The 25000-nt window shown below is 38.6% G+C and overlaps 1 protein-coding gene across 10 annotated transcripts in view; it reads left to right on the top strand.

Moving 5' to 3' along the window:
- Positions 1 to 25000, top strand: part of LOC135172594 (dystrophin, isoforms A/C/F/G/H-like) — a 184493-nt gene that overhangs the window by 58886 nt on the left and 100607 nt on the right. For 8 of the 10 annotated variants that reach the window (XM_064138745.1, XM_064138739.1, XM_064138742.1 and 5 more), the window contains 5 exons: positions 539 to 644; positions 9654 to 9890; positions 12957 to 13168; positions 13252 to 13406; positions 13556 to 13745. In XM_064138745.1, coding sequence (XP_063994815.1) covers positions 539 to 644; positions 9654 to 9890; positions 12957 to 13168; positions 13252 to 13406; positions 13556 to 13745 — 900 coding nt within the window. Of the gene's footprint in view, positions 1 to 538; positions 645 to 9653; positions 9891 to 12520; positions 12584 to 12956; positions 13169 to 13251; positions 13407 to 13555; positions 13746 to 25000 lie in introns of all 10 variants that reach the window. The other 2 variants (XM_064138743.1, XM_064138744.1) reach the window with 2 other exon arrangements.

Below are 25000 nucleotides of genomic sequence, written 5' to 3'. Positions count from 1 at the left end.
AGTTGGATAATTTTATCGAGCATATTGTGGCCGGTTTACGATATACACGACGTTCCTGCCAGGTGTTTCTGCGCTGTGGTTTGTGGCTTAAAGACCCGTGGAGGGATATTTTTTTTTCTAAAGTGTGAAAATCGCACCCGCCATTTACCAGCTATAATATAAAATGAGGCGAACATACGACTGTGGGAGTGGTAATAATTATTTACACCAAAAAGTTTGTCATGATTTATGCAATCTCAAATGTACCAGGAGTTGAATTGTGGAAAACTGAGAAAATCGAGAATATTTGAAATGAATGCAATTGACTGATACTGTATATAGATGGGAATTAAATGCTTGGAATACAATGGTACCACTTGACATGTATATTGGAGATCTGTTGAAAATTCATAAAATATCTTGTGGAAGCTGAAACAAAGGGAAATGCTTGCTTTGTCATATTTAATACTTCATCGTCCCTTCTCGCGAAATAATTCTCTTACAGAGTTAAACCATTATTGTCATTGAAAAGTAAATTAATCGGTCTTTTTTTTTTCAGAATGTTCTCCGAGAGCTGGAACAGAAGAAACCACAGCTGGATGAGCTCGTACACACTGCTGAGAATCTCCGGGCTGATACCAATCGTCAACAATTGCACGGAAAGGGTAAGTCACTTAGAGAATATTGGTTTTCTACGTTTGTATCAGTTACACTCGATTGCCCGAGCAGACCTCTGTTCAGAAATTTTGTAGTTGAGTTGTTCAGTTATAATGATGGAAAATGCTGAGTTGAATGATTGCCTCCTGTGTTTGCATAACATACGGAGATTAAGACCCCGGAATATCTGGTGTGCTTTGTACACCAGGCGTAATTAATAGGCGGAAATGTCTTGGAGGTAATAACTAATGCTCCTGAATTGTATTGATATCGCACGCTATATAATTACTGCTCTTTTGGAGCAAGAAATTGTTCAGGGTATTATTGTCGCGTTGCGCCGCGGTACTTGAAGTTTCTTCAGTGATAAAAGGTGATAATCACACAAGAAATCGAAATGCAATATTTTTTCAAGCGATGGGAGGCTTTTTTTTCATATTTAATTCGAAAATTTAATAACTGAAATGTAGTTGGACCCGGATGCTTTAAAAACAATTCTACATAGTGATGCTGGGTAACATCTAGCCACGAAAGACCCGTTAGTATTTATCACTTCATGACTAAATTTTACGCCCCGGTTAGTGAATTTTTACCATGCCGTCACAGAGTTTTTACACCGCTATTCATTTCACGGTGCTCTTCGTGTACTTTTTGTGATTCTGCTACGCGATTTTCGCTAGATTTTGTGCCGACAGACTCACCCATAGAATGACGATATTTACTCTGACAGTTGTATTTCGATTTCGATTATGATTCACTGCGAGAATTTTTTCGAAATTCCTTATGAAAAATTTTCTGATTTTTCCGTTTTCTGTACGTTGCAGTACACGATGGTAGTTATAGATTTTTCCGAAACTACTGCCTGCTTCATATATGCCCTTACTCTCCAGAATTCGATCTAACGAGGCTGTAATTATTTTTAGTGGTCGTTAAATCCGTTCTGCGAGTAATGGGTTCAACGAGTTTTCCATGTCTTCCAATTTTGGTCGTTGAAATTCACATGTTACTCACTACCACATGGGATCAAGGCAATTTCGGAGGTTATATCATTTTTACCATTTGTTCTAGCGTATAATGGCATATCCATATCTGCTTAAAAAAATGAACTGTTCATTATCCACAAGTTGGCATTAATTGCATCAAATCATTATTCCTGTCGTTCAGGCTATTGTTCTTTTCAGAATAATAATAATTTTCGTAGACATAACTTTCCTATTGATATTGATCAATGTTGTGGTGAATATGCGATAAGCGTTACAATATTTTCATTGTCGGTTTATGAATATAAGCAACTTTGGAAGTCATGATGCGATGCTGTAGTTCAGCATTGCTGGAATATCATCAAATATTATTGTGTCGAGTTGTCTAAATCAACCATAGTTTTCTTACGGTCTTGAGATTGAATGTGCAAATCTGTGAGATCTGCGAGTACACATTCCAATGTTATGAAATTGAAACTCCAGGCAGTTTTAGTGAATGCAACAGGAATAGTCCTTGACAACCAAAGCGCTCCTTGTGTTCATCGATATCTCATGGAATTCGATAAACCGCGGTATTTCTCATTATAGATATTCAACTGAAGTTCGAATGTTACGAGTTTCTGAGTCTCATGGATTCAAGTGAACCTCACAGCTACTCTCATTTTTCCATTTTGCTGTCTCACATACTGGGATTAGTCTTTTCTGCTAAAATAATGAGCGAAAGAGTATCTGAAAGTGGAGTTGGTTGCTTTGAGTACATATAATGACGCTTCTCATTAAGATCATCGTCCTCTTCATAATAATTCGCTCAATACTCTGACAGACAGTCATTATTCCGCTATTAATATTAAACACAGTAGCGTCATGTATCCGAGGACAGTTACTACATAATCAGTTGATGGATATGGACTATTTTCCAAGTGGTTTACGGTGCGATGCTGCAGTTTAGCATCAACTGACCATCGTCTAATTCCATTGTGTTGAGCCGTTCAAGTTAAACATAGTTTCCGTAGGATCTTAAGATTTAATGCGGAAGTTCAAAAGACCAGTACGTACACATTCCAGAATAATACCACCAAATCTCCAGATTGTGTCTTGGTAAATTCAATAATCTTCGAAAGGAACGACTGTCTTTTAATTCATTCATGTTACGGAATCTGTTAAACTTTGATATTCTGCTTTCTAAAGGTACACGTGAAATGTCTTCAAATTTGATTTATTTCCCGGAAGTGTGGAATTGAAGGGACTCCAGAGCCGCTATCATTCTTCCAATTTACTACGTAGCATGATAGGATTAACCGTATCCGTTGGAGAAATAAGCAAAACCTTATTCTTAAATAATCGTTAATTGCGTTAATTAAGATTATTATTCTCTTTAGAATAATACTGCTGTAGACAGTCATTATTGTGATATTAATGTTGAACAAAGCAGCGTCAAGTATCGCTGTAGACCTTCTTCATGTTCATAGTTTGTTCATGGATACAGACTACCCTGGAAGTGGTTACGGTGTGATGATGCAGTTTAACATCAACCGACCATCGTCTAATCTCGTTGTCTTGAGTAGTTCGAGTTATCCTTAGTTTAACTATGACCTTAACCCTATGCAGTAGTAAGATCGCGAAATGTGTAAGTGGGGAAACAAGTTATGGTACTTTGGTGTTTCAGTATGCAATTAGGAAAGCGTGTTGGCTCACGCACACCACTATAAAATACCGATAAGTAGGAAAATGTTTGGCACTGAAATGGCGTAAGATTGAATACGTAAGTCTACAAGACCCACCCATGCATGAACAAGGGTTATACAAGCCGTTACTATATATTGTGATCTAGTAAATTCAATAATCCTTGACAATCGAGGCCGTTCCTCGGTTCATTGAAATCCTAGGGAATTTAATAAACTCGGTATTTTCCATTGTGAATATGCAGGCAGTGAATAAAACTCCTCGGCGATATGACTTTTTTTTTGGTGGTTAAATTGAAGTGCAATTTATCATGGAGCAGTAGTTGGAGGACTAGGTAGTTTGAAGGACGTTATTAAAATACGTTGATGATTATGGAAACGTAAGTGTCAAACTGTTGTGAAGCAGAGCAATAAATATTTTCCATTTTCTGTTAGGACTCCTGTGTCCAGTGGTTAGACATTCATGACACGATGCAATATGAATACCCAAGTTTTGGTATCATTTGAAATGCATATCGACTAATGAAATTCGGATGGATAACACCTGTTACACTATTGATTTAACTGCTGTTTCGTTACTAGTGTTTCGGAGATACAGATATATATCAGTGAGGGACACTACCAGTGTAAATATTTCTCTAGAGGGTCTTTTCCCCTACTAAATCCAGTGCTTTGTTTAATTTGTCATCTTCAGAGATCTTGAGGTAGCTTTCCATTTTCCGATATTTCTGTTATTCGACCAAGGGGGAGGTATCAAAGATACAATGTTTAAGGTAAAACACTCGAAGATATCTTCTATTCAAAGTGTTTGACTTCCACTGGGCATTGAAATACAGGAAATATTATAGGTATAAACGTTTGAAATTTCATCGCAGGTGTTGAGGAGAATCTTTTTTTGTAGAGAAGACTCACGAACGAATCATTTTATTTACTTCAAGATACAAAATTTACTCTGAATCTACCATTTTCCAACGTTTACGGACTATCTCGCCGCTCGTTACAACTTCATGCTTGTTACAAAACTAGTGTATCATTTGGATTCAGACACTAGGCTGGGCTTTAACACGTTGAGGTACCTCGTTAGTAACTCTCTTTACGGTTTTACTAATCTCATACCTCTCTCATTTCGCTATGATAAAAATTTCCGCTTCAACTTCCGGTAAAACTTTTTAAAATTCCTAACGAATAACAGACGTAAAAAAAAAATGTCAAATTTATTGGAAAAGTGTGTGAAAGATACAGTGATATCTTCAAGTGAAAATCTTTCAGTTTCATCAGTTAAAAATAATCATCTGTCATTTAGCAGAATTGATTGGCCCATTTCTCCGATCCAACGCCAACCCCACAATCCTAATAATCCACCAATCCATGAACACCTCTCCCCCAGGCTGATAATAGGAAAACGATCGAGCCAAAGTTCTGAGGACATAATCGAATCAAACGCTCTGACGGTCACTCTCAATGCACAATGCAAGTCGTGCTCAGCGATGGATTGGGATTTGTCGAGGACCCATTAGCACTTTCCCCATTGATGGAGCATCCTTGAGTATCACTATTCGATGACATCGTCCGATAATGTTGTCGCTGGATGATCAAAATTCCATTAGACTCTATCTACCATCAACAAATAATCAATAAACCGATGAGAGTGGAATCTAGTACAGATCTCCTGTTGCTCCGGCTGATGCTATTAAAACCCCCTTCTGCCCTGAAATAGGGGGTGGACCAGAAAAAAAAGATGAAAAAAAAAAAAATCAATGGAATCTCGTGAGTCTGACCTTTATAACTGACTTTCGGAATAACAGATATATACATTGTACACTGACACAGTTGGTTAACACAGAGCATATGACGTGCGTCAGTGTGTGATGGTAGTAAAAATAGGGTGGAGAATGGTGGAGAGGGGGTAGACAACTACTAGCTACCTGCGGAGCCTACACCGGTGGTGGTTTGAAGTACGGGTAGTAGACTATCTGCGAGAGCCAAGGTACGTTGGAAGGGGTGGTGAGGGATGCGAAGGAGGTGGAAAATAGAAAGAGGAGAAGGGGTGGAGGGGGTGAGTCGACGGCAGTGATGGTGGATAGGGGGTGGAGGGTGGAGAACCTGAGGGTGCGGCGTTGTGGGTGACGGCGTGGTTTCCAGTGTACGCGCGACCGCTCCCTGTCGCAGACGGCTCTTGTTGTGGTGTATCATACACTGGGATATGTCACTTTGAAGAAAAGCACGAGTGTGTTTTCCATTAAGGAAGTACATGGATTCATCAAACCTTCAGGCGTGTTTGAAGTTTAGCCAAAGCTTTGCAAAATTATGAAGATATGAAGTTATTACGAGGAAAGTAGACCATAATTCAATTATATTTGGAATGTTCAGACAGTACTTTGTCTAGTGGATTCAAATTGTCAGGTGAATGTGTTGTCTCGTGAGGAGGAATGGACCCTCGTGCTAAAAGCCCTGTGCAGATAACTGATCAAAGGAAAAGGTCTCTCTAAGCCGGTGGATTTTCGTTTTCCCCCCCTATGACAATGAACCATTCCATAAAATCCTAAAGCTGATGATGGTACGAAGCAAGTATGCACAGCGTTGTAAAATTGAGATGTATACAATGTATTGAGTTGAGTACACTCTGTGCTACAAAACACCCCACGTGTTTCTTGTGAAAGGGTTTAGGAGTGAAAATTACTGGAGGTCAGGGTATAATTTAATATCCATGAGAGTAATTTTCCAAGTTGTCGATAAAGAATAAGTGATTGGAGAATTTGAGAGGATTTCACATATCGTAAAAAGTGTCTCAAATACCTCAACTATAACGGATATAACGATCCTGGAAGAAGAAGCCCAACTGGTTTAGTTTGAGTGTTGAAAGTAGCTCGGGGAATAGCCAAACAGCAGTTTGGAAAATCATGTCGCAACAGAGAAGAAATACTGGGCATGTGACTGGTGTAGCAATACCGTCACACATTGTATCAACTGACGGTATCTCAGTATCCCTTGAGGTACAGACACGGGGTATACCACTACCAGGAATGGTACCACCTCGTCCACTTCATAGTAGTCCACATCACGGTAATTTCGTTCACGGCTTCATTAATCCCCTTGGTCCAGCTGGTCTCGCTCATCCCACACCACAATCATCTACACCCCACGCTGCAGCCGGAATTTCACCCCATCGGCCACCCACCGCAACAGCAGCATTGCATCAAGGTAGGGGGAGGGTGGGAGGGGGGGGGCAAGAGCCCTGAATGCACCAAGTCTGGCATAATTCATGAGGCGATTTTTCGTGTACAGAGGGAAAATTCAAAAAAAAATGTGCAGCTACCGGTTATGCATGGGAAATTGGCGGCGCTCGAGCTGAGAAGGAAGATATTTGTTCTTTTTAAGGGTTGGGGTGGGCGGGGGCTTTCTTTTTCATTTTTTCGGCACCTTTCTACCACTTGCGAGACCGATAGAGCTTTTACCCACTCGTACGAAAAAGACGAGCTATACCATTTACTTTTACGGAGAAAGTTGGACTCAACTTGAGACTGTGAGATAGAACTACTCAGTCTTCTCCTGGCTTTATATTCCTGAGCAATATTGCCCACGGGCTTCCGACGTATCCTGATTTTTTCTCTAGTTATTTCTCTTCATACAACACGTTCGGAGGAACTCGATTGCATGTCTCGAAATTGCGGAACTATCACAGAAGCCGTTCTTTAAACATTTTAATAGATATTTTTTTTACAGACGCAATTCTCTCTTTTCCAGCGATTTCATTGATTATCATGAATCCTTTCCTTCTAGTCGATATCTGTAGTCTCCGTCCAACATTAAGTCTCAGTCGTATATGTTTTCGGTTTATAAATTGATTAGTTTATTTGTTTTTTGGATGAATTCTGGACAAAACTAGTATTTGAGATAGATTTTATCACCGCTTTCATCCGGCTCTATATTCTTGACTAAAATTCCTCTCAGGTTCCCACCATATCGCACTTTTACAAAAATCTTCGCTACCATTACAAGTTTGGAGCAACTTTCATGCATGCTTGGAAACCCTAAAAGTTTCAGGAGAAACCACATTTTCCAAATACTTTAATAGTGAATTTGACTTGAATATAAATTGCACCCGTTCCTCCTGCGAATATCGCATTCAATTTACTCAATTAACATGAATTCTTTCGTCCTTTGTAAATTTTCGGTCTTAAAAGTTAGTAGACATTTTATTTTTATGAGTAAAGTTAGGAAACTTGAGTTTGCCAGATAGAAGTGCGCACAATCTGCTCATAATATCATATACCTGAATAGTATTGCCCACAGGTTTCCACCGTATGGTGATTTTTTTCATATTTTTTAGTTCATGTTACAAGTTTAGAGAAACTCGACTCCATGTCTCGAAACTGGGAAACTTTTCAAGAAGATACTTTCCAAATATTTCCATCGTGATTTTTACCTGAATATTAACATATAGATTTCACTCGTTTCTCCTATAGAGATATCGTAATTTACTTGATCGTCGCTAATATTTTTCGTTCATTGTTCAAGAATTATAATCTGCTAATGTCACCTTGATTTTCAATTTGGAAATCTCCTTTATCTTCTCAGGGAAAGTTGGATCCAACTCCAATATCTGAAACCGAATTACGAACAGTCTTTTCCTCGCTTTGTATGTCCGACTCATTTCCACAGGCCCCTGCTGTATCGTGATTGCTTTTTTGTTTTATTTTGTATCACAAGTTTGGAGGAAGTTTAGGGCATGCTTCCGAAGCCTGAAAGTTCTGGAAGACGCTCTATTTTCCAAATATTTCAAATGCAATTCTACCGAAATCGAAATTCCATTTCTTTTTCTTCTTAATATTCCATTCAATCCGCTGAATTAGCACGAATTATTTCGTTTATTGCATCTGACATGTCACACTTCGAGTTAAGTCTACTTCATATGAACCTTCTGGTTGAACATAGATTACCCTCTACCACCGGAGGGAAAGTTGAACCAAACTTGAGTTTGTGAGCTGGTATGTCAGTCCTTTCCTGGTTTTACTTTTTTGAGCCGAGACTTTACCGGACTTTTATTCTTTTTCTATTCTTTACGTGACTAATCACATACTTTCTCCTGTATTTTTTGTTTCATGTAATAAGTTTCATGTAGTTTTTTTTTGCAAAACGGCTTTTAAAAAATTCCACCCAAAAGGTGATTGTTTTTATCCATCCGAGAACTCAAATCCATCCGACTTGAGCTCTCGTCTTCAATTTCAGATATTGCCAATTGTTTTTTTCAAAGGGGATGATTTTTCCACGCGTATAAATTTTACCCGTTTCTTCCACGAATGTCCCATTCAGTTTGCCCCATCAACATAGATATCTCCAACCGTTGTACTCAATATGTCACCCGAGGAAATCAAATGTGATGGAATAAATTTTGTGTTTGGAAATTGGATAGAGTCTGTGGGAATCTCTTTATGGGAAATGTTAGACTAAACTTGAGTTTCTGATGGGATAAAATTACTCACAGTATTCCCATAGCTTTACCTTCCTGAGTAGTACTACTCCCAGGTTTCCATTAAGTTATAAGTTAATTTTTTTTTCGTATTTTTGTTGATACCACAACTTTGAGGAACTCGTATGCATATTTTTACGAGCTTTGAAAGTTCCAGAAGAAAGAATATTTTCCGAACATTTCTGTAGCGATATTTTCTTGAATGTAAATTCTATCCATTTCTACTGCAAATATCCCTTACACTTTGCTGTATCAACATAAATTCCATCGACCATTGTACACATTACGTGGTCCTCCAAGGGTGGAGAGCAATTTTTTTATTTACAAGTGGAGAGAATATTTTCACAATTCTGTGGACAACCAATAAGATCTTGTCCATTGTCAGTTACAGAATTATTTCATTGAGAAATCAAGTGTCTTAAAATTCTTACTTTCCTGCTAAAAAATTGAAGATTTTATTGAATCTGTAGGACATGCGAACTATTATTATTCCTTCCCTCACATTGAATCAACTTCCTTTTCATACTGCCTCCTCTAAAATCACTCTCCTAAAAACTCACTAGCAACGAGGTAAAGCAGGTCAACTAGATTTTAAATATACCCCAGCTTTCAATGTAAATAGCTGAATGTAAAGGGGATTGAATGACAAAAAAAGCGTAATTTCATTCATTTTGCTACCCCCATTAAAATCGAAGACATTCATCAAAAACTGAGTTGAGTCCTGAATCTACTCGAGCCATTATACCACTCTACTATCAAACTATTACTAGAGTGAGTACTCAATGATTCACTAACATCATATTCCCATCATGTTCCACCCCAACATGGAACGTAATCGCGAAAACCTATAAATTCAAAAAGTATCGAAATGCTTCTGCAATTACGCAGAAATGTTGCTGCACAGTATGCAGTACAATCCCCGTCTCTCACCAACTCGGGCATCATACAACACGAGAATGGTATTGTCACGAGAATCACTACACGCTGTTCGACACCGCAGAGATGTATCTACAGACGAAGTTACAGTGGCTATTCACCGACATACCTCGGACGTTCCTCCGTCATATCCGGCTGAACAACGAGAAATTGATGACAGGAGGCGAACTGACTATCCACCCCATCAGGGTATGTCAGGCATGAAGATTGCCACATAAACAACCATGAAAAAAAAAATATATATATATTAAAAATCCACCGGCCAATATCACCTCAATGCATCATGCACAATTTTATCAAATATACTTTACTGCACAGCAAGATGCACACGCCGTCAACATTGTGTTACCATAATAACGAGTGTGAAACTCGTGCTTAACGTTGCGTGCTAAGCTCAATACCAAATTACTCCCTCGACCCCTTGAATGATTCCCTGAACTCCGCGGGTCGATCGCTCTGTGGTACGACAGGTGAAAAAAAAAAAATTGACCGAGTCAATAACAAAATTGCAATGGTATTCTCATTTTTTAATGGTTTATTTGCCCACCTCCTCTCTTCTTTTCTCTCTCTCTCTCTCGCTCTTTCCTTTTGTTACCGGTTGAATAATCCGAGTACACTGACTCCAGTTGGCTTTGGAAATCAATGCAACTGAAATATATGAAGAGGAGTTGTCTGCAGTCAACAAGTTCTCCACCACTAGTTGGTGAATTCGTCCTTCCACATCCAACAAACTTTTGTGAACGAGGTTTAGTCGGGAATTCGGTATGTTTTCATGAAGTCTGAGTGTTACAGAGTTCCTTCTCTGCTAGTGACATGTTATCTCTGCCATCGATTTCCGTTAGCTCCTATTCGGCGATGAAAATATCACCAAATTCAAGGATAATTGTGGTGGGTGGGGAAAAAAATGCAATAAATGAATAAGTGTCGTACAATCAGAGAAATTAATTTGTCCTAATGGACGAGTGACACGTGATCAATTGCACTAATCTCCGGATAAAGCAGTGTTTGCGTGCAACAGTATGCATGGCATTGATGTCGAATATAATGGAGGAGTGGACGATGCGCAATCCCAGCCCTTTGAATGGCCAACCGAGTGGAATGATCACGATAGAAACTAGATCGATTTGGTCTTTCGCATGGTGATACTGTCTGTCATAGAGTCACGCGATAGTCACTCTCGTCCACTGAAAATTCTACGTGTTGCCAGTGGAAAGTGTTTATGGGAATTCATTCAAATCTGATCTGTCACCTGAAGAATTACGGCGAGAAATAGCTATGTTCATCATAAAGACGTAATGCACCAGATTATGGCCAAGTGTTGTTAAATGACTACTAGAACGTTTTATGAGGCTCCATTTGGTGCTTTACGTTCCATGACGAATATTACATTTTCACCTATTGGTGAAAACTGTTTTTCTTGTCTCGATATTTCAATCATTCTTTGACCGAAAAATTTCCGCGAAAAAAAAATTATTTTGGATATTTTGAAAACTTTAGAACTCACGCCATTTATTTCAGTGCACTGGAAAGGATTTTCTGTGCGCCAACGAGATCGTTGAACTGTTGATGAGACTCCATCAGCATTAACTCGTTGCATTATTAGAAAAAGCGAGAAGAGTCATCAACAACAGGTTAATCCGTCCATTCCATCTATTGATATATATGAAATAGACAGCTGTAGAGTATTCAATACACGAGTGAATCGTCACTCAAATAGAACGATATGTACTGCATATATCCTATCCGCTATTTATAGCAATCAGCCGGTTAGTTCGTTCTCTAGTTCAATAATCTAAGCCGGTTTTGTTTGTATTCAAGTTGGAGCTTTAGAGACACCTGAGTTTAAAGCCAGATAAAAGCAGGAGCAGTCGTACTTGATCTTCTCCATTCCAACTGTGTCCCATCATTCATCTCGTTTACTGGTCTCCTTCTCCCCTTCTACCCGGGAGCGTGATACATCAGCCACTTTACTTCCGGCTTGAAGCCAAGTACGGAAATACAGAAGTTATGCTACATACCCTTAAGCCATACTACCTTTCTTCCTGCATTACCAAGACGCGTGCGCCATTTCTGAATGCATTAGACTCCCTAATACTGGCCCTAAAGATAACACCAACTCTTACGGGTAATGTGAGTTAGTTAGTGGAGTTTGTTGACGTATGATGTTGAAAATTCTATTGGTGGTTATTCATGAGTGAATAAGATGGTTAACCTGAACACTGGGGATAGGGTGATGCCAAAATTTCTATCGCGATACTGGAGCATTTTCTGTTCTCATGATGGAAAACGTTTTCTTAAAACGAGAACTGTTGAACCATAGAGGAATTTTTTTTTATGACTATTATATTGTATACTTTGCGTTAACTGCTAATATATAGGCTCAGTGAGCAAATTAGAGTACACATGTACTTCAGGCAAACGGAGTTAATAGAAGAAAATTTGATAATTTTCGCAAAATTGTTTCTTTTATACGACGAACTGAGTACTAAAGGAGTGAAAAGCATAGAAACAGTGAAAAGATACTTTTTCTTTTTATTATTTCACAATTAAAAAAGCATTTACGGCAAAAGGTCGTGTGCACCAAAAACATGTCCTGCAAAGCTGGGTCAACATTATTTGAGAGAGTTCAAATCCTTCCGATTTCATGCTTTGCAGATTATGTTCATACAGCCTTTTGTAACGTAGTAAATGACATTAGTAAATTTTTGTCTTTGTGTGGTAACGAAATTCTCAAGTTCTTCAAATATCTCTTCGAAAGATTTCTTAATTGATATCGTCCATGAGACAATGCTATATAATTTCGATTCTCTCTATTGTAGAATCCATTCTCTTCGATGGAAGATGTGCTCGAGGTTTATCCCACATTCGTTTTTGTCTCAAAGGTAGAAAATAGTTTTTCTTCCGAGTGCCATTGTGTGATCCATTTGATGTACCAAAAAAAAAAGTGGCGACGTCTTTGTTCTCGATTCTCCCCTTACTAACAACCCGAGCACCCACCTTTGGCCTCCCTGCACTCTCTTAAAACTTTAATTATTTTCAGTAGAATTTTACCAGGCGTTTATTCTGAATATGCAGATTTTTTTTAAACTCGCTTGGCAAAATTAAATTTTCCCTTATTAATTCTTGCAGCTGAGGCTAACAGTAAAAAAACACACGAAATGCTGAAGGAATATTTAACATTGAGAATGGTGAAATGATGTGGTACGAGTTTGCATTTTATATCATATGCAAATTATTCTCTTGATATTATTACAGTTACAAAGCTGCGTGAGCATTGGGACGAGACAAATTCAAAAGTTATGCAGCGAAAGACGCAATTGGATGCTATGCTCGGTGACAGTCAGAGATACGAGGCAAAGAGAAATGAAGTGGAAGTGTGGATCGATCGAATGGAGCTGAGACTTACGAGAATGCGATCTGTGGGGCACACGGCTGATGTTCTTGAGGCACAACTCAGAGAGCAGAAGGTATATTTTTCAGTCAATAAACTCATGCATTGATTCACCAATCTGCCGATACCATTTAACAATTTATGTTATTTTTTCTGCAGTCCTATCACGCTGAACTCCATCAATACAAGCATCAAATCGAGCTGTTCAATCAATTAACACAAAAACTAATAGCCGTGTACCAGCAGGATGATACAACACGTGTTAAAAAAATGACTGAAACAATCAATCAACGCTATAACAACTTGAACACCAGGTAAACGATGCAAATAAAATTTTTCTCTGAAAATAAAAATAATTCGAATTAAATAAACAAAATGCTATGGGGGACACCCTGAAAAGCATATCTCATTCCTACTCCTCCCATGGATAACGTATAAAATGGATGATCCCATTGTTTTGCAGTATCATAAACCGTGGAAAGCTTTTGCACTCAGCGATGAATTCGCTCCACAATTTCGATCGCTCATTGGACAAGTTCTTAGCTTGGCTGAGTGAAGCTGAGTCTTCAATGGAGGGATTGGAGGCTGAGGCTGATAGGCTGGGAAGCAGAAGGGATCAAGGGGCACTCAGGAGACCTCAGCATCAACTAAAGGTAAGTGCATACTGCTATTTATTTTTTGCATGCCATTCATAACGATAATTCATGTAATTTGAATTACGGAAACGCGAGTACCAAGTACACGCATTGAAAAAAAACTGAGGGTCTGCTGACAAACCATTCCCTGTAATTTGGTCTTTAATAATTTCACCAATAGTACCTACAAATTGTGGGGTATTTATTGACATTCGAAAGAGATTGAATTTCTCAAATGAAATCGGATCTAATTATTAATGAAACGTTATTCCGTGTAAAACGAGCGAGAGAGTCTATCCACTTTTTAAATATCCGGCATTCATAAAGCAATTTTCCCTGCATACGTTGCACTCTATATTCCACCCAGTAATTATTCAATTTAATAACATCCCCAGACTCATAAAAACGTAATACCCCTTCTGATTGTTTTAATTGTTACGTAGAAAATGATTTTCTTCACTTTATTAACGGTGCAAGTGAAGTGAAGAATAGCTATCCAACAATTGGAATTGCACACGAGGCAATCTAGACCACCGCTAGCCACTTTCTCTTTCTCGCTCTATAGCACCAAACACCGGTGGAAAACGATCGATAGAGCACTCGCCTCGAGCGTTTCACATAGCTTGCGAGCTTATTCCAATGGGATCACCTAGATAATAGTCATTGATTTATCTGCCTCATTATTTAAAAATAATATCAGTGGGGAATCGAGATAGAGAACATCTGTAGGTGGTTATTCATCGAGTTGCAATACCGTTGAGAGTTGAAATTTACTATTTGATATTCCAATTTAATCACCTTTAAAATGTCTAATCAAATTTCCTCCTCCAATTCCTTTCTTTTTTTTCCCTGTAATATTCCACTAGTCTTAACTGAGGAAATTTCAACTCGTGGCTTTGAACAGTACTGAATTTTTAATGCTGACAAGAGAATGATTTCCCTTGGAAATTTAAAACTGATTAATATTTCATGAAATTTTCAATTTGACGAAAGTATCAACTTTTCCACTTACAATTTCCTCTATTGTACTCTATACCTAGAATGGAGATGGAAAATTGTTCCAAATTAAAGTTTTTACAATCTCCCGGGAAAGATAGAATGCAAAGAATTTTCATTACATCGAGTGATCAATGTCTCCTTAGCCACTGCTATCCCTCATATTGAACAAGGACGGAAAATGCGAGAATAATTTTTACCCTCTACTCACTTTTTCGATCGAAACGGTTCGCGCATGCGCACTGGATCTTTCCAGATAGCGCTACACATCAGGGGTGCAGCAGTCGGTACAGCAGGAGGGATGAAAATTTCAGTGATAAGGGTACAAAGACCGACCCCGCTAGGGGTCTGCTGTACCCACTGATAAGATTACCGGGACGAATTTGAACCACTGGATAATACATTTTCCCGTTGATAATATTCCCCTTGAGATCCTACCCAATGCGGAAAATTAGATTTTCATTACCCAACAGTCATTTTATCACTCGAGTAACTTTATAAAACTGCTTTACTACTCGTCGTAAAGTCCCGCTCTCTTCCCTCAACTGAATTATTTAATCAACCGTCTAGTTTAATTTCATTATCCACTTAATTTAATCCCCTTCTCAAGTATAAATGATTATCCAGCTTTCTTCTCCCAATGATAAAACTTTGTTGACGCAGTGGATTTAACGCAAATACAAGGGCGAGTAACAAGGGTGATAGTGAGACTCCTCGTCTCTCGGTGGCTTAACAAGTCCAATAGTTTGGGGGTAGTTTAGCGACGGATGAAAAGTCAAGTCCAAAGCCCAGATAGCACTGATAACGTTACAAGCAGATGTCGCCGTCTAGTGGTTACCCTGACAAACTTTACAATAAACTCTCATCCCCCTGACTCTTTACTAAACTCGGAAAACCGTGTGTCAGGGTTACGTGCACCAGAGAATTCCTTTTAGTATCCAGTATCAGTTCGTATGTCACTAGCAGAAGGTTCTTTCATATGCTACAGAAAATGATCGCGTAGAGTCATTGCTGAAGAATGGGTTTAATCTGGAATAAATTTTCTTGGTTGATTTGGTGTCTTCTATATTTACGCATTTCTGGAAACATCAAAGATAAATATCACTGTGGAAAGGATTATAAACGAAAAATGAAAATAGAGTTTGAAAATAGATTTATTTCATGATAGTGTTTAAACCCAAAGGAAATTTTGTAGTAATCATTGAATATATACTAGTGGAATAATCATACAATTGAAGATCATGTGAAAGAACATTTGCACAGGGACAATAACGAAAACCATTTTAAAATTATTTAAATTATTAATTACATTTCTCTACTTACTGCTAGTTTGGCAACACACAATTTTCTTCTATCCTGGACAATTCATTTCTTATTTGACTGAGTTAATACTGTCGCATTTTCAACTCAGTCGAGTGTTATCATTGCATTAGTCATTGGTTCGATATAAAACGAAATGAAATTATTCTGGAAATCGATCCTTTACCATTGCATGACTTGTGCTATCATTTTTTAGCCGCATGTATTCGGGTTTCGTTCACGAACGAATTCCTTTTGGTATCCAGTATCAAGCCACATGTCCTGGGCAGAGGGCTCTTTAACATGCTGTGAAAAATTTGAAGGGGTGGGAGAAGGCTGGGGATTCAGAAAGGCGGCTCTCTTCACGAGTGTACTCACGAAGGCATGAGTGGAAATTCCATTTGCAAATAGTCTCAAATTAATTCAATCCATTTGGTCCATAAATATTCCATATGCTCTCACCCACACATAAATAACTTTATGTGTTTAAATAACTCCAGGTTGGAAGTGGAATGACGTAGTCTGTCATAAAGTTAATGGAATTTCAAAGGTTTAAAACTATTTTCATGTTTTGAAATTTTTACATTGAGATCGTAGACGAGGTTCTTGTGGTGAAGACTGATCGTTGCTATGATTTTTCCTGGGGACTTGGCTGACTTTCAATGTTGTAAGGTTGTGAGTGGAGGCATTAGGAATTCTGGAGGGATGCTCTGCTGTTGGCAGTTGACATCGTAAAAAATAACAGAGTCTATGAAAAATCTTCGTCTCTACTTTTCCCAGTATTATAACTTGGTTTTTATGTGTTTATCCCGAGGGAATTTACGTTCCACGACATTTTTTAACGATTTCCTTGAATATAGGGGTTGAGGTGCATATGCACGGGACGCAAAATTTTATTGAAATTGGTTGGAGAATTACCTGTAAGAGAAAATACGTGATAATTCTTGCAATTGTCTGATATTCCTTACGTATTTTTACACAAGAAGAGAAATTTTTCAGAAAAGTGTAGCGCAGATGCGATGAAATATCTAGAATTTCTGTGAAAATTTCTGGGGATTCGGTGAAAATTCTCATATAGAAACGGACAACCTCAATGGCCGTCACTTTGGACCTTTTCTTGCGTGCTAGCGATAGGATTTTTCCGGAACATTTCTTCCATCGAGGGGATTCCAGAAAAAATGTGAACCAGAAGATGAATATAATTCTTTTATTCTGAAGGTTTCATTAAATTTTATTATTGTCTAAAAAAATAAGCAGAACGACATTGAAAAGGATACATTTTTCATAATAATACTTTTTCAAATTCTTCGAACAAGGGAGATGGAAAGAAATGGAATCTCATGCACGGGATTTTTAATTTTTCTGTTGGTAAAAAATTCAAACATAAAGATTAACGCAAAGTACAACGTTGTTGATCCGCTCTAATTCTTCACATCTCTTTTAATAACTGAGAGTATTACATGACGTATTTGATTACATATTTCATTTCTTCCGGTCACGCTCTGTATTTATGAACACTCAATTGTCCGGGTTTCGGGGAATTTTCGAAAGATTGTATGATTGTAATATCTCTGAACATTATATCCAAAATTACAGTCAAAAATTTTTTAAATTGTACTCTTAAAAAATCGTCGCAAAAAGCAAACTTTTATTAAATTTATTTTTTCGTCATCTGCGAATACATCTTTGTTGAGTGCAAATCAATCAATGAAAGTATTAGCTATTGACTGTATTCAGTGGATTAATGATTCTCCATTACCCTTGTTTGAAAATTTGAGAAATTAATCAATTGGGTCGTGGTACATAATGTGGTTAGCCTAACGTATATTACTCCAGTAAAATCCGATTAAATTGATTAGCATCGACGAAGAGAGAATTTCGCGTGATTATTTTTCTTTCATCCATTCGTTGCAATGCAATATACCCATGAACGTGTAAATTAACATGCAAATACGTTGAGCAATTGTGGAAAGAGACTGCATTGAGAATGCCCTGGCGAAGGGGTGGGGCAGGGGGGGGGTTGGGTAGAGGACGGAAGTTGGTAGTGTGTGTAACCACTGGCGAATATTCATTGAAAATTTCCAACTAAACTCACTTGCGCATGCCGTTCATTGAAACGTTTCAACGGAATTGTCTAACGAACCTTCGGGAATCTTACAATTAGTTATCGACAAATATTAATGATGAGTCCTTTCGAGTCAATGAATTGTAATCCCCGGTGGAGGAAATTGCAATTACGTGGTTAAATCTGTCAATAGCACAATTCCCCACTGTCACATCTTTATGATACAAATACAATTGTTCACAATCAAGCCATGGACTTATCAACAAAATCCCATGAGATTGCAACAGACAGAGGGTCAAATCAGGCTTGCAAGTGGATTCAATTGAAAAAAAAAATGGAGTTGAAATGAAGAAGCACTTTTTTAACGTTGAATTTCCTCGGGGCACTGGATCGAAGTGCATTTCCGGTGGTGCCAGGGTGGATGTAAAAATATCGGGTTTGTGGTTGAGTAGGACTCATGATGCCAGTTGTCGTCGAAAAATGGAATAGAAGCATAAATTGAAAGTTGGATTCACTGGGGAATGCCGCGCAACTCATTCACGTTTCAGAACTCAGGGAGAAATAAACTTCTCGATAATCTACCCAGGTATACCCCGGTGGGCAGGGGGGGAGGGGGGATGCTTTCAGTGAATGGTTTATGTTTGATGACTGACTCCCCTACCGATATGAACGCTTGACGTAAATCACATGTGCGGTTGAATAAATGATCTTTTTTCAGTTCTTTTGGTACTTTTTGAGGGATGTATTTAGATAGAGATAGGGCCAGGATTTCTTAATCCGCATGGAAAATTCCATGTCTGACATCTTTTGATGAATCTTCCAAATAATTTCCGATTTTTCACCTAAGAATTCAACATTATTGCTAACATTTTCCTTTGTTTTTCTATCTCTGTGACCCACTTTACCAGAGAAAAAATAATCCTTTGGTTCAGCTCAATGGCTGATTCAGCGCTGCCATCACCGCTTTTATTAACACTGTGAAATATCACTCTTCATAAGTTGCTCAAAACCAAGTTTGTATCTACTTGCTTCTAAAACCCTATTCCGGGGAAAACTTTTTGGCTATATAGACAAACACTGTTCAGATTCACTTCAGGGTACACTTGAGGAGTACTTGAAGGTGCAGAGGAGGCGCACATCCGTTGCCATTTTCACGAGCAGCCTGTGAAGAGAGTGAGCGAGCTTTACAAAGGTGCTTGGAGAATAAACTCGATTATTTCAGCACGAAAGCGGCCATTTCTAAGCTCGTTCTTCGCTATTGTATTCGCCATTCTCAGGGTTCGTTTTGGTCTTCACTCCCGCCCCCTTCACCGCCCCCCCCGCCCCTCGCGCCTACTATATTTCTTTCATAACTCGCAATTTTTTTATATTTAATGAAGAAGTGTTTCTCATCTTTTCTTTCATTTCACAACTCACTTCTTCCCGATTGTGTTCCCTTTTTCACCACCAACTATTCACAAAGCTTTTCATTTCATATTTTCCCTGATGATGACTACTCAGACGAGATCACGGTTTTTTTTTTGATACGTGTGGTCAGTTGCTCTGATATTACGGCGTCAAAGGGGCAATCTTATACCGGAGTCTGTGGTTCAGGCGCTCGGGGATCGAACAAATTTCCGGAACAATTTATTCTTTAACAGCTGTGGTATCGTATATGGTCGCCCAGTGCCTTCACTATCCTGCAAGACCATCTATCCTCATGTCTATCGCTCTTCCCGATTCATCCGGATGAACAGCGTTCGAGAGTCATTCATTTTGAAATACCTTAAAATTTAGAGGAAAGTAGCTGTCTCAAGATGTACAGAAATATCGACGTGATTTGGTATCTATAGTCATAACGAATAGTTGAACTTTAAAAAATTACAATTTAGTTGAGTCAGTATTTGACGAGATATCGATAGAAAAATAATTTTTTCAGGCAATTTTTTTATTAAAAAAATAGACTCATTCGTCTGAATTCTACGAAAGTCTCCATGAAATTTCAATTATTTTTCAACAGGGTAGGGTCGCCTCATTGCCTCCACCATCCACCAAGACCATTTACTTTCATCCCTCCCACTTATCTCGATTCATCCAGGTGAACATAGTTTGATATTCGTTCATCCCTAATACCTCAAAATTGAGCTTAAAAAAACAAGACAAATCCATGGAATAAAAAAAAATGACAAGGTACCAGAACTGCCAAATGCAATGATGTAAATTGGAATCTAGGTTTTCTCTACCGAGAGGTGACGAACCCAGGCCTCCCATTCAAGTGGGTGTGTCTGGGGGTTATTTGATCTCTTTGACGATGATTTCGTCTTTCAGCAGAATCACTCAGGCGTTTGATGACCCTGTTACAAGCGTTATCGTCAGCTGCACACCGAGTATATCTCGAATTCACGATAAAAGGCAGAAGAGAAATGAAATGTTTCTATTCGTACACGATCTGGTACGATTCTATTCCTGATCTGTCCAATAGTATATCGTAATACACCCCCTGGATTCACTGGTTATTCCTCAAACATACCAACACTGGAGATATTGGAAAAATTTCTAGTTTCACGATTTTTATCCAGTTTATATGGTTGAGATATATATGAAAAATTCCAACCGCGATTTACGTACCAATGGAGGGACTGAGCTACGTTGCTTATCAAAAGAGCATATCCCACATGCGGAGAGAATTTATTTTCAGTGAATCTGCTCAGAGTTATAACCGGTATATTTTGACTGTCTACTGAAACTGATCTTTAGTAATTCAACTGTATGGAGTGAACTGAACTTAATTTACGTGTGTGCAATACTGACAAACGCGCAACGATAACTCTCGACCGAGTTTCAAGCCGAATAAGTGTTTTCCGATTGTCACCCCAATAGGGGTTTAAGCTGTGTATCGGTGTGTACTTGAAGCAGCGATAAAACGCGTTTCTCCATTTCGCTGGGTGTTGTCCAACAGGATACTGGTGAATGCTGGGGCACTGATGGCAATCCGTGGGAGTTGGAGGGGTGAAGACAAGTTTACTCTTCGGTTTGGTCTTTTATTTTTTGGGGTGGCTGGCTAGTGTTGATTCGGCTTCTAGTGCATTAACGCCATTTGCCGCGAATATTAATCAATTTTGTGGGCTTGAAATGTAAAGCAAGTCCAACAAGTCTTATTATCTAAACTAATTTTCATACAAATAATTGTAGTCAATCAATCATAATAAATTGGTTGAGTGTCAGTTTAAATTGTCAATCTATTGAAGATCATTCAATGTGATTTGAAAATGAGTATTGATAGTTCAATCAAAACTAAACGTAACCTACTGATATATGACATTCAGATTGCTCGATATATCGATCGATTAAACTTTTAGTAAAATTGGAAAGTTGATGATCCCTCATCTGTCTCCAACAAATGAATATTAATTTATTAATATTTATATCCATTCTGATATCATGCGAATCAATTCAAATCTATTAAGAATTTCACTTACTACTTGTTCCTATAAATTAAAAATGATTAGCTCTCATTGAGTTTCCCATGGAATAACTTGAAATTTCAGTGTAATGCGAACGTGGTCAAAATTTTAACGAAGTGTACCGTAAACGTAGGGAGTAAAAGGGGGGTCCAAAAACCTCCAAAAACAATAATGAAATGATTTTAACTGCATCCATTAAAAGAGCCACGAGCAGCGAGAGTTGTTAAAGATCTAAACAACCCCGCCATTTTCTAGCGTCCATAAATTTTCCTTGACGATCCATTAAACTCTATAACCGAAGAAATGACTTCCCTGAATTTATGAAGAACGCTTCACGCAGATGTGCCATGTAAATCATCGTTTATTCAAAAATTGTGATATTGGATGTTAGAAAGACGAATAATCATCAAGACATCCGAAAGGGCGGAAAAGTTCTTTTCCATGGATGAGGATCACTAGGGCAAACCACTGTGGATGTATCATTAAAGGGAAGCGTGCCAACCCCCTTAACTCGGTAACCCATATTTCAACAGAAGCACTTATACCTACCGACTATTCTTTCCTCACAAAGCCACTTGTACAACTCGAAAAAATAGTCGTGCAAGGTGAGAGCTGAAAACCACCCACCCACCCATTCACAGTACATCAGTGTGTTAGTGGATGTGGAAAAGCTGCACGGAAAAGCGTCTCTTCATATAGAATATTATGAAACTCTCTTTGCGTGAGATTTCTTTTTTTATTCAAGTGTAGCTCATACCAGTGACATCCGCTCTTTTATCCTGGGAAAATGTCCGGGTGAGCTTTTCAATTATTTGAGGGCCACTTGAGTGACTTAATTAGATTCGTGAACGACGGTGACATCGATTTTCACTTGCGTTGGCTTAAAAAATTCCTGGGAAGGGGGATCTAAAGATTGTCATGAGGTTTTTTTGGTATTTTGATAATTAACGTGAAAATCTCTATAACTTTGTTTTTTCTACACACAATATTAAAAGTACATTGGGTATATACATATTTTCCTTTCCTTGGGTGCCATAGAGATCTTCCGCATTGGAAATAGAGGAGCTGATAGCTCAAACAAATGCAAAATTTCATTATTTTTCCACTTTTGTGTTCTTTTACTGTATTGATGCTACAAACGAAACATCTTAATATCAAACAAAAATAATCAACACCAGGAGAACATGAATTCCATTAATCATTGAATTTCGAATTCAGGGACATGTCTCCACAGGTCTGAGATTTCCCAAGAAGGGGCCAAATTGCGAGATAGATTTTCCACTCTGTTGCACACCTTTTTGATGCAAAATTGCTATAGGACCAGGGTGGGGAAAGGGGGAGGTCGGAAAATAGCCATTTCCCCCTTCTCCCACGACAGTTTGAATTTTAAAATGAAAACTGGACCTCAAACCACTGTGAGTATAAAGTGTAAAGGCACATCATGGGATGTTGTTCGTTCCTCGTTTAGCGTTTCCCTTCTGACGTGGTTAGCTAGTACCCGTTAACGAACCCATTGTGGCAGCTCGGCCAACATTTGCTCCCACTAATCCCACGTGTTGTACGCGGCTTCAGTGTCTCCTCACCTCACTCTCACTCCTGTCCCCATTGCCATTCCCCCGTCTTTCTCATTCTCCGCATCCTAGTCCTTTTCCCCCTACCTGCCTAGGGAGTACAATGGAATTGCATGGCTCAAAGTCTTCCAACCAAGAGTAGCGACGGTGGTTTGAGGAAGGGAAAGGGAGAGGTACCCAACGGGAAATCCACCCCGAGTTCGAGTTTATTTATTCAATGCATTACCGATCTAGCCCCAGCGTTTCTCATCATTTTTCACCGTCACTCCGACTAACTCCTTCTGAACCTCAAACGCATTTCGATGCATCATCTACCATAACTCCATTGAAAAAATGGACACTCAGTGTGGAAAATTTTTCATGAGAGCTTTTGATAAGATTTTCCAGCTTTTTTTCCATCAATTTCCGCGAAGTAGTGTTAAAGAATTACAATTACATTGAATTCATTCAAACATCAAAAATATCCTCGTTGTTTCACTGACATTTTCTTGACGCTCATTGGTCAACTGTCGAGTACTTTAACCTCTGAAACATTTTCTATGAACACCGATTTATTTGGCGACGAAACTCCTTGAAATTTCCATGGAAATCTCAAGCTTTCTTGATATAAATGACCGGGATTTGATCCGCAAAATTCCGACCCTATGAATATTTTATTTACGACAATCGTATGTTATACACGTAAAAGCCTGCAACTCATGACTTTTCCCATTTTCCTGTTCGTACGTGAAACATTCACTGAAATAAAGGAATGGCAAATGATTATATAATTCCTCCCATTCAAAACTCAAAACTAACTTGTGCAGTCTGGCTACTCTCTGTGGCCAGTGAAGTTTGTCTCCTCGGATTATACTCTCACACTATTTTCGCAACGTAAACCCTTCCTTCAGCCACCGGAATTCACTCCACCCAATTCTCTCTGGCATCACTCTCTTCTCTTTACCTCCTCCCCCCCCACGTCCACCCACCATCCAGACTCCACAAAACTGGGACTTTGCCATTTTCCAGCTATCCAGAGTGAACTTCCCGCGTTTAATTTCTTTATCCGCAAAACCACCGATCTTTTATTATTTCATCACAAGCCACTACGGCAGGGATACCTCACCCTGACAAATAATTAATCAACTTAGTCACACATGCTTCTACGTACTACACCCCTCGAAAGTTCGTCGACCCTTTTTGGGGGTAGCTAGAGAGGGCAAGTGCACAATTTGATTTACCCAAGTCTACCCGAGCTTTTCAATATATGCATCGTACCGGTGCTCATGAATCCAATGATGAATGCAATGTGGAGTTTATGAATGCTGAAAGAGTTTATGAAAGTATGAGGAAGCTCCGGGGTTAGTACACTGTCTCTTATTTATTCATAAAAGTTTGAGGAAGCCTGTGGCCTCGAGAACGACGGATATTGCGTAATAACAGTGTTAGAATTTTATTGGTTTTGTTCTTGTGACAATTTTCCAAAGTTGAGAGTCTTTAAGTCTTGTGGTTGTCTGGCACATTTTTTTATTTTCCCTCGATTATCATCAGTTGAGTGACATTTCATTCAACGAAAAAAAATCTTCATTTGATTCAAATAATTCTAACTCAACTAATATTTATTTTATATGAATAATCCATTATATCCGTTCACGAATTAAGGAAACACTTGCAATTTTTTCATCGAATATTATAAAAATGAGAATGTTTGAGTTTATTGCGCGAAGCACTTGGGTTCGATTCCCAGCTGAGGCGCGAAAATTTGTGGCGCTCTAAATGTCACGGTTTCATTGTCGAGGAGAAGTCACGTAAAATAGACGATGGTACCTGACCAGGTTTACTCCGAAGTAAATTTTTAACCTGTCCTTGGTTGAATGCCGTACAGCGGGTTCAGAGAACAGAAGAGGATCGTCAAGAATG

Source organism: Diachasmimorpha longicaudata, chromosome 2, assembly GCF_034640455.1.
Source record: "Diachasmimorpha longicaudata isolate KC_UGA_2023 chromosome 2, iyDiaLong2, whole genome shotgun sequence".
NCBI classification, from domain to species: Eukaryota; Metazoa; Arthropoda; class Insecta; order Hymenoptera; family Braconidae; genus Diachasmimorpha; species Diachasmimorpha longicaudata.
The sequence above is the reverse complement of the archived record's forward strand: the minus strand, read 5'-3'. Positions and strand labels throughout refer to the sequence as shown.